The 14,114-nt window shown below is 41.4% G+C and overlaps 1 protein-coding gene across 1 annotated transcript in view; it reads right to left on the reverse strand.

Annotated features, from left to right (window-relative positions):
• The window catches only part of rgs12b (regulator of G protein signaling 12b), a 183,482-nt gene that overhangs the window by 12,010 nt on the left and 157,358 nt on the right, over positions 1 to 14,114 (reverse strand). Inside the window, exon 17 of the mRNA XM_063049526.1 lies at positions 13,298 to 13,957. Coding sequence (XP_062905596.1) covers positions 13,298 to 13,957 — 660 coding nt within the window. The remainder of the gene's footprint in view (positions 1 to 13,297; positions 13,958 to 14,114) is intronic.

The raw sequence follows: 14,114 nt of genomic DNA on the forward strand, positions 1-14,114 counted from the left end.
CTTCCTATCAATTTTCAGGTTGAACTCAATCATATCGCGTTCACTGCCTCCTAAAGGCACTTTTACCTTAAGCTCCCTAATCGCCTCCGGTTCATTTACACACCCAATCCAGTATAGCTGATCCCCTGGTTGGCTCAACAACAAACTGGTCTAAAAAGCCATCCCATTGGTATTTAACAAACTCACTCTCTGGAGATCCATTGCCAACTTGATTTTCCCAATTGACCTAAACATTAAAATCTCCCATGACTACCATAACATTGTCCTTTTGACACATCTTTTTTATTTCTTGTTGTAATCTGTGGTCCACATCTCAGCCACTATTGGGAGGTCTGTATATATCTGTCATTATGGTCCTTTTACCCTTGCAGTTTCTTAACTTGACCAACAAGGATTCAACAGCTTCAGATCCTATGTCACATCTTTCTACTGATTGATGCCATTCTTTACCAGTAGAACTACACGACCCCCTCTGCCTACCTTCCTGTCCCTCCGATACAACGTGTAACCTTGGACATTCAGCTCCCAACTACAACCACCCTTCAGCCACGATTCAGTGATGGCCATAACATCATACCTGACAATCTATAATAGTGCAACAAGATCATCCACATTATATCTCCGTGCATTGAGATATAACACTTTGAGTGCTGTATTTGCTACCCTTTTTGATTCTGCATCCCTAATACACTGACACACACACACTGCTGGCTGCAATTTTATCGTATCATCTGCCTGCCCTTCCTGACAGTCTGACTACATGCCGTCTTTGCATTTTTGTCATCCGTCCTATCCTGAGTTCCTTCTTTCCAGTTCCCATCCCCCTGCCAAATTAGTTTAAACCCTCCCCAACAGCTCTTACAATCTGCCCATGAGAATATTGGTCCCCCTCTGGTCCAGGTGCAACTCATCCCTTCTGTACCGGTGATACCTCCCACAGAAGAGATCCCAATGATCCAAGAACCTGAAGCCCTGCCCTCTGTACCAGCTTCTCAGCCATGCATTTATCTACCAAATCATCCTGTTTCTACCCTCACTAGCACATGGCACAGGCAGCAATCCAGAAATTACTATCCTGGAGGTCCTGCTTCTCAGTTTTCTACCTAGCTCTCTAAATTCTCTCTTCAGGACTTCATTGCTTTTCCTTCCTATGCCATTGGTACCAATATGTACCAAGACATCTGGCTGCTCTCCCTCCCTCTATGAAATGCTTTGGACATGATCTGAGATGTTCCTAACCCTGGCACCTGGGAGGCAACATACCATCTAGGTGTCCCGTTCATGTCCAAAGTAGGCTAAAGTCAGCATGGTTTCCTTAAGGGAAAATCTTGCCTGACAAATCTGTTGGAACTCCTTGAGGAAATAACAAGCAGGATAAACAAATGAGAATTTATTGAGGTGTACTTGGATTTTCAGAAGGCCTTTGATGAAGTGCCACACAGAGATTGCTTAGCACAATAAGAGCCCATGGAATAACAGGGAAGATACTAGCATGGACAGAGCATTCACTGATTGGCAGGAGGCAAATAGTAGGATAAAGGGAGCCTTTTCTGATTGGCTGCTGGTGACTAGTGGTGTTCCACAGGGGTTAGTGTTGGGACTGTTTCTTTTTATGTTGTATGTCAATGATTTGGACGATGGAATCGATGGCTTTGTGGTCAAGTTAGTGGAGGATACAAAGATAACTGGAGGGGTAGGTAGTGTTGAGGAAACAAAGGAGGCTGCAGAAGGACTCAGACATATTAGGAGAATGGGGAAGAAGTGGCAGATGGAATATGGTGTCAGGAAATGCATGGTCAGCACTTTGTAAAAGCAATAAAAGCATAGACTATTTTCCAAACAGGGAGAAAATTCAAAAATGCAAGGTACAAAGGGGCTTGGGAGTCCTCGTGCAGGATTCTCTAAAGTTTAACGTAATTTGAGTCAGTGGTGAGGAAGGCAAATTTCCAGAGGACTAGAATATAAAAACAAGGTTGTAATGTACAGGCTTTATAACACATTGGAGCAATTTTGGGCCGCTTATCTAACAAAGGATGTACTGGCATTGGAGAGAGTTCATGGATTATTCACAGCATGAAAGGTTATAGGGAGAAGGCAAGAGGATGGGGTCGAGAGGGAAATGGATCAGCCATGATCAAATGGCGGAGCAGACTCAATGGGCCCAATCGTCTATTTCTGTTCCAGTGTCTTATTAAATAAATGGTGCAAAGGAGGAATGGCAAGGTAGCGTTCACAGATTCATGGACTGTTCCGAAATCTGATGGCAGAAGGAAGAAGTTGTTACTAAAATGTGGAGTTGAGGCTCCTGCACCTCCTCCCTGAGGCTAGCATGTCCTTGGTGGTGAGGGTCCTTACTGATGGATGTCACCTTCCTGAGGGTCTGTCATTTGATGATATACTCGATGGCAGGAAGGGTTGTGCCCATGATGGAGCTGATCAAGTCTCATTCCTCAGACTGAGACTGAAAGATTTAGGTTAGGTAACGGTATTAAAGATTGTAGTGGATATAGGGCATTGGCTAGTGAAAGGCATTTAGACAGACACATGAACAGGCAGGGAATGGTGGCCCAAAGGGTCTGTTCCTGTTCTTTGAATGGAGGTACGATAAGCAACAAATACAGTACGATCCAATTCATTTGTAAAATAAGCTCAAGTGGCTGAACAATCTGCATGGAAATCTGTGATCAGTGGTGTACCACAGGGATCAGTGCTGCGATACTTATATTTTATACATTAACAATCTAGATATTAATGTAAAAGGCACGATTAGTAAGTCTGCATGCAGAGCATAGAGCAGTACAGCAGAGTACAGGCCCTTCGGCCCATAATGTGGGCTGACCTTTTGATCTACTCTAAGATCAATTTAACCCTTACTTCCCCCAAAGCCCTCCGTTTTTTCTATCATCCGTGCCCCTGGTAAAAGTCTCTTAAATGATCCAGATTCCGCCTCTACCATTCCCCTAGCAGGGCATTCAACACACCCACCACTCTCCGCAAAAAAACTTACCTCTAACATTCAAACACGAGGAAATCTGCAGATGCTGGAATTTCAAGCCACACACTTAAAAGTTGCTGGTGAACGCAGCAGGCCAGGCAGCATCTATAGGAAGAGGTACAGTCGACGTTTCAGGTCGAGACCCTTCGTCAGGACTAACTGAAAGAAGAGATAGTAAGAGATTTGAAAGTGGGAGTCTATACTTTCCTTTAAACACCTTAAAATGACCTCACCCCTCCCAACTTTTTCGTGGGGTGAAAATGGCAATTACAAAGGGGGGGTCATTTTAAAATGACGGGAGGAAAGCACAGTGGGGGTGATGTCAGAGGTGGCGATTTTTTACACAGAGTGGTAATTAAGTGGAACAGGCAGCCCTGGTGGTGGTAGAGGTCTTGGCCCGAAACGTTGACTGTACTTTTGTCCATAGATGCTGCCTGGCCTGCTGAGTTCCTCCAGCATTTTGTGTGTGTTGCTTGGATTTCCAGCATCTGCAGATTTTCTCTTGTTTATGATTTAGGAGATTTACCAGGATGCTGCCAAGCATGGAGTGTTTGAGTTATGAGGCAAGACCGGATAAGCTGGATTAGTTTTACTTAGACTACAGACTGAGGAAGGATCTGATAGAGATATACAGAATTGAGAGGAATACAAGATAGGTAGCAGAAAATTATACTCCAGAACAGAATTCTCTAAAATTAGAAACCATATGCTTAGAGCAAAAGAAAAGGGGATCTGAGGAAGAACTTTTTCACCCAAAAGGTCATTTGAATCTGAAACCCACTACCTGAGTATGTAGTGGAGCCAGGTACTCTCATAAGATTTAAGTATTTGGACAAGAGATACAAAAGGCTGGAAAAGCTGGAATCTGGAGAAAAAGGTGAACTATCAACACATGGCCTCAACCTAAAATGTCAACCAGCTCTTTCTCTCCAGAGATTCTATGTGACACCTGAGCTCTTCCAGTAGGTTATCTTTTTTCCAGCATCATGATTCACACTTGAATTGTCAAGACACAGAAAGCTACGGTCTCTTAAAGTTGTCACAGCTGAGGGAGAGAGCAGGGATAATCTCCCACTAACTATTAAATGCTCCCAATGGTGTGCGTCTCAAATAGCCCCAGACAACGAAGTCCAGCTCCTGGCCTTCACATGTGGCTTAGCTACTAAGCTGGCAGAACCGTTTCTACTGACAGGAGAAGAGGTGGGTTACTGGTGCCTTAAAATAGTTGATTTGGGCAGATGAGACTCGTTAGCCATGGTTGGCAGCTCATCTAGGAGAGGAAAACTCTCATCTCAAACCTCCACAGCCCTGTGGCTATACCCACTCGTGGGAAAGGCCTCAGGAATGAACCCTGAGGGAGAACCTGGAGCTTGAGTCCCTAAGCAGTCCTGCGATAATTTCAACGCTGACTGGCAACTCCTGTGACGCCGCCGGTGCCAAACTATATTGGTGTCTGCCGTTCCTTTGGATTCATCAACTGCATGGAAAGGGGGAACCAGCTACATGGGCAACAGCTTGCTCTCCATATCGTACTGCCCTGGCTTGTGTATAACCTAGACAGCTAGGATGCAATAACCACGATCGACCCCTCATAAGGAGGCTACAAATAGATGATGCTTAGTCAGCATGGACCCAGTGGGTCACAGATCCTGTTTCTGTGCTTTATGATACTATCACCCTATGACTTGTGTTAATGAGGCAGTTAAAAAATTAATGTGACACTTTCCTTTATTAGCAGAGACAGAGAATATAAGAGTGTTGGATTGGACAGTATAATTGTTATTTTCTTTGTAGTTTAACTTACTCGTGCTTGTTTTATTTTCATATACAGTACTGTGCAAAACTCTTAGGCACATATACATAGATAGGGAGACTAAGGATTTTGCACTATACTATAGTAATTTTATGTATTGCATTGTACTGCTGCTACAAAAAAATCATGACATCTGTGAGTGATGATGAACCTTATTCTGATATGGGTCTCTATTGCGGACTGAAACTGGGAAGGGAGAGGGAAGGGAGCACAAAGCACCAGAAAGACATTATATAATGATCAATAAACCAATTGTTTGAGATTAAATTATCTTGCCCGATGTGTCAGGGCTGAATGTGCCTGCACCAGCACCACCATACACCCCCCACTCTTTCTCTGCCACCTGCCCCACACCCTTCCCATCGCACTCCACCCTCACCATCCCCAGCATCCTTTGCTTCTGCCAGATTTACAAACTCGCTCTCCACTCCACAGGACACTCAAAGCTCCTGCGCAGGTTGACAGTTTGGTTAAGGAGGCGTATGGTGTGATGGCCTTCATCAACCGTGGGATTGAGTTCAAGAGCCATGAGGTAATGTTAAAGCTATATAAGACATTAGTTAGACTCCACTTGGAGTATTGTGTTCATTTCTGGTCACCTCACTAACGGAAGGATGTGGATACGATAAAGAGAGTGCAGAGGAGATTTACAAGGATGTTGCCTGGATTGGAGGGCGTACCTCATGAGAACAGGCTGAGTGAACTTGGCCTTTTCTCCTTGAAGCAACATAGGATGAGAGGTGACCTGATGGAGGTGTATAAGATCATGAGAGGCATTGATTGTGTGGATAGCCAGAGGCTTTTTCCCAGGGCTGAAATGGCTAACACAAAGAGGCACAGTTTTAAGAAGCTTGGAAGTAGGTACAAGGTGGATGTCAAAGGTAAGTTTTTCACACAGAGTGGTGGGTGTGTGGAATGCACTGCCAGTGACAGTGGTAGAGGCAGATACAATAGGGTCTTTTAAGAGACTCTTGGATAGGTACATGGAGCTCAGAAAAATAAAGGGCTATGCAGTAGGGAAATTCTAGGCACTTTCTAGAGTATGCAACATGGTCGGCACAACATTGTGGGCTGAAGGGCCTGTAATGTGCTGTGGATTTCTACGTTCTATGTTCTAATCTTCAAAGTGGGATCAGAAATGGACAGAGGGAGCAATTTCAAGTTCCTGGGTGTCAAGATCTCTGAAGGTCTAACCTGGTCCCAACATATCAATGAAGTTATAAAGAAGGCAAATCAGTGGTTATATTTCATTAGGTGTTCGAGGAGATTTGGTTTGTCACCTAAAACACTTGAAAATTTCCACAAATGTACCATGGAAAGTATTCTGACGGACTGTATCACTGTCTGGTATGGGGGGGAACTACTGCACAGGATCGAAAGAAGCTACAGAAAGTTGTCAAATTAGTCAGCTCCATCTTGGGCACTAGCCTCCGTAGTATCCAAGACATCTTCAAGGAGCGGTGCCTCAGAAAGGTGGCATCCATTATTAAGGACTTCTATCACTCAGGCATGCACTCTTTTCACTGTTACCATCAGGTAGGAGGTACAGAAGCCTGAAGGCACACACTCAATGATTCAAGAACAGCTTCTTCCTCTCTGCCATCCGATTCCTAAATGGACACTGACCCATGAACACTACCTCACTTTTATTATTTCAGTTTTTACACTATTTTTAACTTAACTAATTGATTTACTTTTTTAATATTATCATGTATCGCATTGTACTGCTGCCGTCAAGTTAACAAATTTCACGACAAATGCCGGTAGTAATAAACCTGATTCAGATTCTATGGAAATTCAATAGAATTAGCAAACTAGTGCAAGACCAGAGCACACAGAATTTCTCTCTCTTTGTTCTCCTTTCCCATTATCGCCTTCTCTTTTGCTATTCTTTTTTCAATCTCTTTGTTCTCTTTATTTAATCTCTTTATTCATAGATCAAAAACATCAGAATCCGACAGTAGGGAGCTTATGCTGCAAGTGAAAGTTAAAAATCTAGATTCTGAAAATCTGAAATAAAAACACAAAGCACTCAGCAGGTCAAACAACATAGAGGAAGAACTAGTGTTAACTTTACAGCTCAATGAAAATTTATTGATTTGAAATATTAGCTCTGTTCGTCTCTCCAGAGAAACTGCCTGACCTGGTGAGCATGTCTGACATTGTCTGCTTTTATTTAAGGTTTGATACTGTATATAACATAATAACATAAGCATAAATAGATCATATCTCAAGTATAATTCTGGTCATGTTCAAATTAGTGACTCTGAGTCCAATGAAGGATCTCGACCTAAGATGTCAACTGTTCATTTCCCTCCATAGATGCTGCCTAATGTGCACAGTTCCTCCAGCGCTATGTGTGTCACAAGTAATTTTTGCTCTGTGCAGCCTTCATTTTGATGTTCACTTCCTTCAGAAACCACAGATATAATTTTATAGCAAAGAAATACTGATACTTATATCAGGGACGAAGAACGACAACTAACAAATGGATTATTCACTGCTCATACAATATAATTTTATAAATTTCAGTCAATCCACACGATAAGATCCTTAACATCTTGCCTCATGAAAGCTCTTGTGAAGAGTTGTTTTATTTTAATTACAAATTTACAAAAAGGAACCTTTATTTCATTCAACTCATAGAATAGCAACATGGCGATGAATGTAAGTCATTTATATAGTGACCAAGGTTAAAATAAAGAAATTAGTAAAATTAAACTGTAATTGAGTCAAACAATAACGAGTGAGAAAACAAGGTAACAACACATCACACATTTGAAAGACATGAATACATGATGACAACATTCGAGCAGATAAATTAATGATCGAGAGAAAATTTGTCAATTTTCTTGAGTGATTCATGACAGTAAAACATCACCTGTACAAGTGTAAAGAACTGGATAAAGAACAGAAGAGAGTTTAAGTTATTATTAACGATGTTTTCAATTATTGAAATTTATTTCTGAAGCTTAAGCAGCAAAATTCATTAAACACAGAATTATTCAGTTCAGTGTCCATGAAGCATAAACCTCTGTTTACCCAAGGTCACAACTTAAGGCAGTCAGGTTATAACTGAATATCAAAAGGGTCAGCCAATACTAGTAATTCTGAAACATTAATAAACAATTTCAAGGAAGAAAACTTTTTAGATTTATAAGCTGTATATTTTACACAGAAATTCAGTTTGGAGCTTCGACAGCTACTAAAATGGTTGGCTTGTGTGTTCAATGGACTCAACCATCTCTGTAACAGTAGCCCTATCCCCTCATCTTGAACTCAGTGTGAACAAGAAATGTCCCAGGTGTCCTAATCCTTTCTCTGAAACTGATAAGAGATATTAAGTGCCCGATAAACTCTGGTGTGTGATTTTAACAACATTTAATTGATTATTTTAAATAACAGATCCCTTGCTGCACCTGTGATACACTATATATTAGCCAAACTGTAAGCACCAAAGTTTATTTAAGATGGATATGAAAATTGGAATTAAACTTAATAAAAATGCTCAGTGTTAATACCATGCACAAAAATAATTTAGAATGAAAGTCCAGAAATAACCTTGCTCAAAATTTTCAATGCAGCACAATGGCCTTAAAGCTGATAGAAGCCTGTCCTATGCCCAACGGGTTAAGATACAAAGCTGGAACATTCAGAAAGCAGAGAAAGAGAGATCAGCATCAAGGCTGCATTAGTGGCATTGGTAAGTGTAAAAATGTCCAACTCCCACCATCACAATTGATTGTAATATATTAACTGAAGACTGATCAGCAACGTTAACAATTCTTCTGTCAAGTACCGTATCCTGTTGCTAAATTAAAGTTCAAGTTACTGTTCAAAATATTAGATGGTAGCCATCAGAGTTTAGAGAAAATCTAACAGAATCACTGCGCAACTTAATAAAACGCTAGGTACAACACAAATTTGCTTAATTCTGTGGCCCATTAGATATTGGATTCATAACTGGATGGAACTGAAGATTGTGCAGTTACGTTTGAAGCTCTTGCTTAGCAAGAGTTCATCGGTATTTCCATGATTAAATATCAAAACCAACAGCGTCATGCAGACGTGGTAGATAATAATTACACCACCTTGGTAAAGCGGTACCAAGATAACCACTAAGGTGGCGTTTAAGATTATATTCGTTACACAGCTTTAGTGGCACTTGGGCCGTATGACAGATTGTAGATAGTTAACTCTCAATTGGAGCGATCATCAGCAACAGAGCTGCTGTATTTAGATCACTATCAAGTCTTGATTTTTAAAAGAAATCACCTGTTATATTAGAAAATCTATTTTAAACAGTTTTTAGTAAAAGCTAATCTAATGTACAGAAAATCATGAGGTAGTTTTCATAATCACTTAAAGGTGCAAGTCTACATCAGGTACTGTGAACAATTTTTTAAATATTTATTTAGGGATACAGTACAGTAACAGGCCCATCCAGCCCAACGAGCCTGTGCCGCCCAATTACATACAAGGAACCAACTAACCAACTAACCTGTACATCTGTTTTTTGGAATGTGAGAGGAGACTGCAGCACCCAGAGGAAGCTCACATGGCAGAAAGTACAAACTCCTTACAGCCAGCAGCAGAATTGAACCAGGTCACCGATGCTGTAATAGCATTATGCTACCAAATAACATGCTACCAAAAGATACTAAAATTCGCAAACAAGCATTATTTCCAGAGGGATCAAATTGAAAAGTAGGGAGGTTATACTAAACTTTTAACAAAAGGGTATAGTCACAGAGGATTTTAACTTTTCTAGTATAGCGACCAAGGTTTTTTTTGAGACAGTAAATATAGATGGAAAAGGATCTAGTGCTTTCCTGGTATATATGATGAATAAACTCTTCTTGGGCTTCTAGTCGGGTACATTATAACCAACGTTTCAATGACATACTCTGCCATCTTCATCAAAGATGATGCCTGGGCATGTCTAGTCCGGTAATATTTATTATCCCTCCGTACACCGTGCCTCCTGATTGGTTAGTCCTCATCCAATCAGGTTTCCACTCTCCCACTTTGTTTACAATCAAATTCCAGTTCTTACTTAGAGCGAGACCTTCATCTTTGTTAAAATTTGTTTCCTCTAGTTTTATTTCAATGGCTTCCTTTACCAGTTAGTCCCAAAAGCCACTGGCATGGCACAGTAGTTTTGTGCTGTCGAAGTCAATCCTACAGCCATTGCGAATGCAGTATTCTGCTACTGCTGATTTCTCCGGGTAACCCAAATGGATACACCTCCTGTGTTTCTTGATGCGGGCTTCCACGGTGCATCCTGTCTGGTTGATAATACGCTGCTGCGCATTCACAGGGATTCCTGTAAGCACCAGCTGACCTGAGTCCCAGGTCATCTTTGACCTGCATAAGCTGTGATTTGAGCTTCCTTACGGGTTTGTGGGTGATATTTATCCAGTATTTCTTCAGGATCCTGGCGATCCTTCCAGAAACCATGGAAATATGGGGAAGACAGGCAGTAGTGACGGGTTCCTCCTCATTGTTCGGTTTCCTGGTTTATCCATTGGCTCTCTTAAGAGCTGTTCTTTGTACTTTGATTAACTGTGTGAAAACTATTTCGGATCTGCAGAATCTCCCCAAGGAAATGAGGTGATTACACACAACATTCCTATAGATTGGCTACAAGGTGAAGGAAATCAATCGGGCCCTTAAAAGGGCTGACAGAAAAATCAGACAACCTAACAATGGGGAGGAACCCGTAGCTACTGCCTGTCTTCCTTATCTTTCCATGATTTCTGGAAGGATTGCCAGGATCCTGAAGAAATACCGAATTAATACCACCCACAAACCCGTAAGGAAGCTCAAATCACAGCTTATGTGGGTCAAAGATGACCTGGGACTCAGGTCAGCTGGTGCTTACAGGAATCCCTGTGAATGCGCAGCAGCGTATTATCAACCAGACAAGATGCACCGTGGAAGCCCGCATCAAGGAGTACAGGAGGTATATCCATTTGGGTTACCCAGAAAAATCGGCAGTAGCAGAACACTGCATTTGCAATAGCCGTAGGAGTGACTTTGAGAGCACAAAACTACTGTTCCACACCAGTGGTAAAGGAAGCCAATGACATAAAACTAGAGGAAAAGAATTTTAACAAAGACGAAGGTCTTACTCTAAGTAAGAACTGGAATTCGATTGTAAACAAGGTGGGAGAGTGGAAACCTGATTGGATGAGGACTAACCAATCAGGAGGGACGGACTACAGGGCAATAAGTACCACCGGACTAGAGTTGCCCTGGCAACATCCCTGAAGAAGATGGCTGGGTTTGTCATCAAAACATCGGTTATAATTGATATTTGCACCCGGCTGGAAGCCCAGGAAAAATATATAGGTATTCCTACTATAATCAGGAGAGCATTCAACTCATCCTAGGAACTGAAACCTGGCAGGTGGGTTCCCTTAGGGACCAATGACCAATGCACATATTCTATATGTGGAGCTAGGAGATATGGACAGTTCTAAATGAATATTCTCGTACATATTCACCAAGGAGAATATGATGGATATTTTGTTAGTCTGGCATGGACTGGATAGCCTCAAGTACTTATTTCTATGTAATCCTATGCAATATTTATAAATTATACATCAATTTAATCTGAGTAGCATTTTTGTTTCTTTGAACAAAATTGAATGACAACTTACTCAAGTGGGAATTAACAAGCATATAGCTGTATAATATTTTCAGTTAGCATTTCTAAATATCAAGTTGACCGGAAATTAATACTAAGGGAAGATGTTCCGCAGGAGTCAATGTTAGTAATGCCTCTTTTCACACTATATGTCAATGATTTGGATGAGCTCATGGCTTTGTGGCCAAGTTTGGCAATGAAACAGAGATAGGTGGAAGGGGGCAGGTGGTGTTGAGAAAGCAGGCAGTCTGCAGAAGGGCAAGGACAGATTGAGAGAATGGGCAAAGAAGTGGAAAATGGAATATAGTGTGGGAAAGTGTATGGTCATGCACTTTGGTAAAAAAAAATGAAGGCACAGACTATTTACTAAACAAGAAGAAAGTTAAAAAATCGGAAGTGCAAAGGGACTTGGGAATCCTGTGCAGGATTCCCTAAAAGTTAACTTGCAGGTTGAGTCAGTGGTAAGGAAGGCAAATGCAATGCTAGCATTCATTTTGAGAGGACTAGAATATAAAAGCAGGGAAGTAATTCTGAGGATTTATAAGGCATTGGAGTACTGAGTAGCTTGGATCCCCTTATCCAAGAAAAGGTGTGTTAGCATTGGACAGGGTCCAGAAGAGGTATGTAAGGATTAATGTATGAAGAGGATTTGATGGCTCTGGGCCTGCACTGGCTGGAGTTTAGAAGAATGAGAGAGGATCTTACTATCAAATATTGAAAGGCCTAGATAGAGTGGATGTTGAGAGGATATTTTCTATAGTGGAGGAGTCTAAGACCAGAGGGCACAGCCATAGAATAGAGGCAAGTCCATTTAGAACAGAGGTGAGGAGGAATTTTAAATAGAGGGTAGTGAATCTGTGGAATTCATTGCCACAGACAGCTGTGGAGGTAAAGTCATTGAGGGTGATAGGTTCTTAATTAGTCAGGGTATCAAGAGTTGTGGAAAGAGGGCAGCAGATGGGGTTGAGAGGGATAGTGGTCAGCCATGATGGAATGATAGAGCAGACTCGATGGGCTGAATGGCCAAATTCTGCTTCTATGTCTTATAGTCTTAAGGAAGAAGAAATGGATTACATTGTATTCTTTTTTTTTTGCCTGATATGAAACAAATTCTGAAGCTTTTTCAATATCTGTGTGGTTCACGTGTTGACAAAGGAAGACAAATTCATATACTGCCTATTGCATTAGTTTGAGGACATCCCAAACCCCTTTACAGTGTGGTCATTACTGTAATGTGGGAACTGTGACACCTAACTTATGGAGGGTTAACTTCCGTACCAGTGTGATTTTGGTGATTGGAACTAGGGGGAAGGGGGAAGCCCCCTGCTCTAATGCCACACGATTTCCTGCATCTGAGAGACTTGATTGAACAACACCTCTAAACGAAAGCACAGAAGAATCAGTCTAGACTTCCACTACAATTTCTCCATGCCTGTGGATTTGAGTTAGGTTTATTTTATGCAGTGATCATATGTTAGCAATTATTCTACAAACGTGTAGAAAGTGCAGCAGGACAAATAATATGTTTCTTCAGATGAAGTGCAATAGGTTACCTAAAAACAATCTCTGCTAGTTGGAGGAAATGTAGACCTTGACTCATGTGTTCTACCGTAATCTGGAATTTGTCCCATATATATTCCACGATATTCTATAATAAATCAGTATCAATAGTTAGAAAAGCAGAAGAACTAAAACTAAAACTAGTGCATCATGTATCAGGTGTTTGGATCACTTTTTCCAGTTTCTTATTTGCTTTTCAATGCAAACAATCTCAACATAATTAACATTTTTACAGGGTTCCTTTTCTTTACAAATGGTTACGCCGCATTTTAAATACCTGATGTGGATCTGCAGCGTGAAGAGTTCTCCTGACCATCTGTGTATGGAGTTGGTGGAGTATAGTTAGCTACCTCCAGTTTACTGACAGTGGACGGTGGCGTTGGTAGGGGCGGTAATAACGTACTGTTTGGGCTATTGATATCACCTTCTGCCACCAAAGTCAGGTCAAATGCATTCTCGTCCTCATAAGGCTGTACGGTTTCTGACTGCCCACCTGCAGAGTGCTTTTCCCACCTTTGTTCAGTGACATGTGGAATAGGAGAGACCGGCACGTGGAAAGGAGCACCGTTAGTCTGCTTAGTGTCCGGCTTCACATAGCTGGGTGGCACTACCACAGGTCGATGACAGTTATCGTGCTGTTGAGTTGACTTGATTTTCACGCTGTTGGAGTTTTCATTAAAATTAATTGCAGGTGAGTTAGCTGTGCTGGAGTCTGTAAGTTCTGATTTATTGGATATTAGGCTCTTGTGCAAATTTTGGCTTTTTTCTTCTCTCCTTTTATCATTTGCTTTGTTTGCCACAGGTGTGGAGGAACCAGGTTCAGATACTTTTGGCTTCAGGCGTAGAAAGTCTGGGAGGATAAGGTCCTCTTTCTTCAGAAGTCCACGCTGATCATTTACTCGGTTACTCTGAGCTTTGGACAGAAGGTCAAAAAACTCTGTGACAATGCAAAACAGAGACGTTGCAGTTAGAAAGGTTTTAAATACATACTATACAAACTTTAAAATGACTGTATATTTGGATAAAAGCCTGCAAGTTCTTCGCCTGGGTAGAAGATCTAGTTGGATCCAACCCACAGTCATGTAACTTAGCCA

This window comes from Mobula hypostoma, chromosome 5 (assembly GCF_963921235.1).
Source record: "Mobula hypostoma chromosome 5, sMobHyp1.1, whole genome shotgun sequence".
NCBI lineage: Eukaryota > Metazoa > Chordata > Chondrichthyes > Myliobatiformes > Myliobatidae > Mobula > Mobula hypostoma.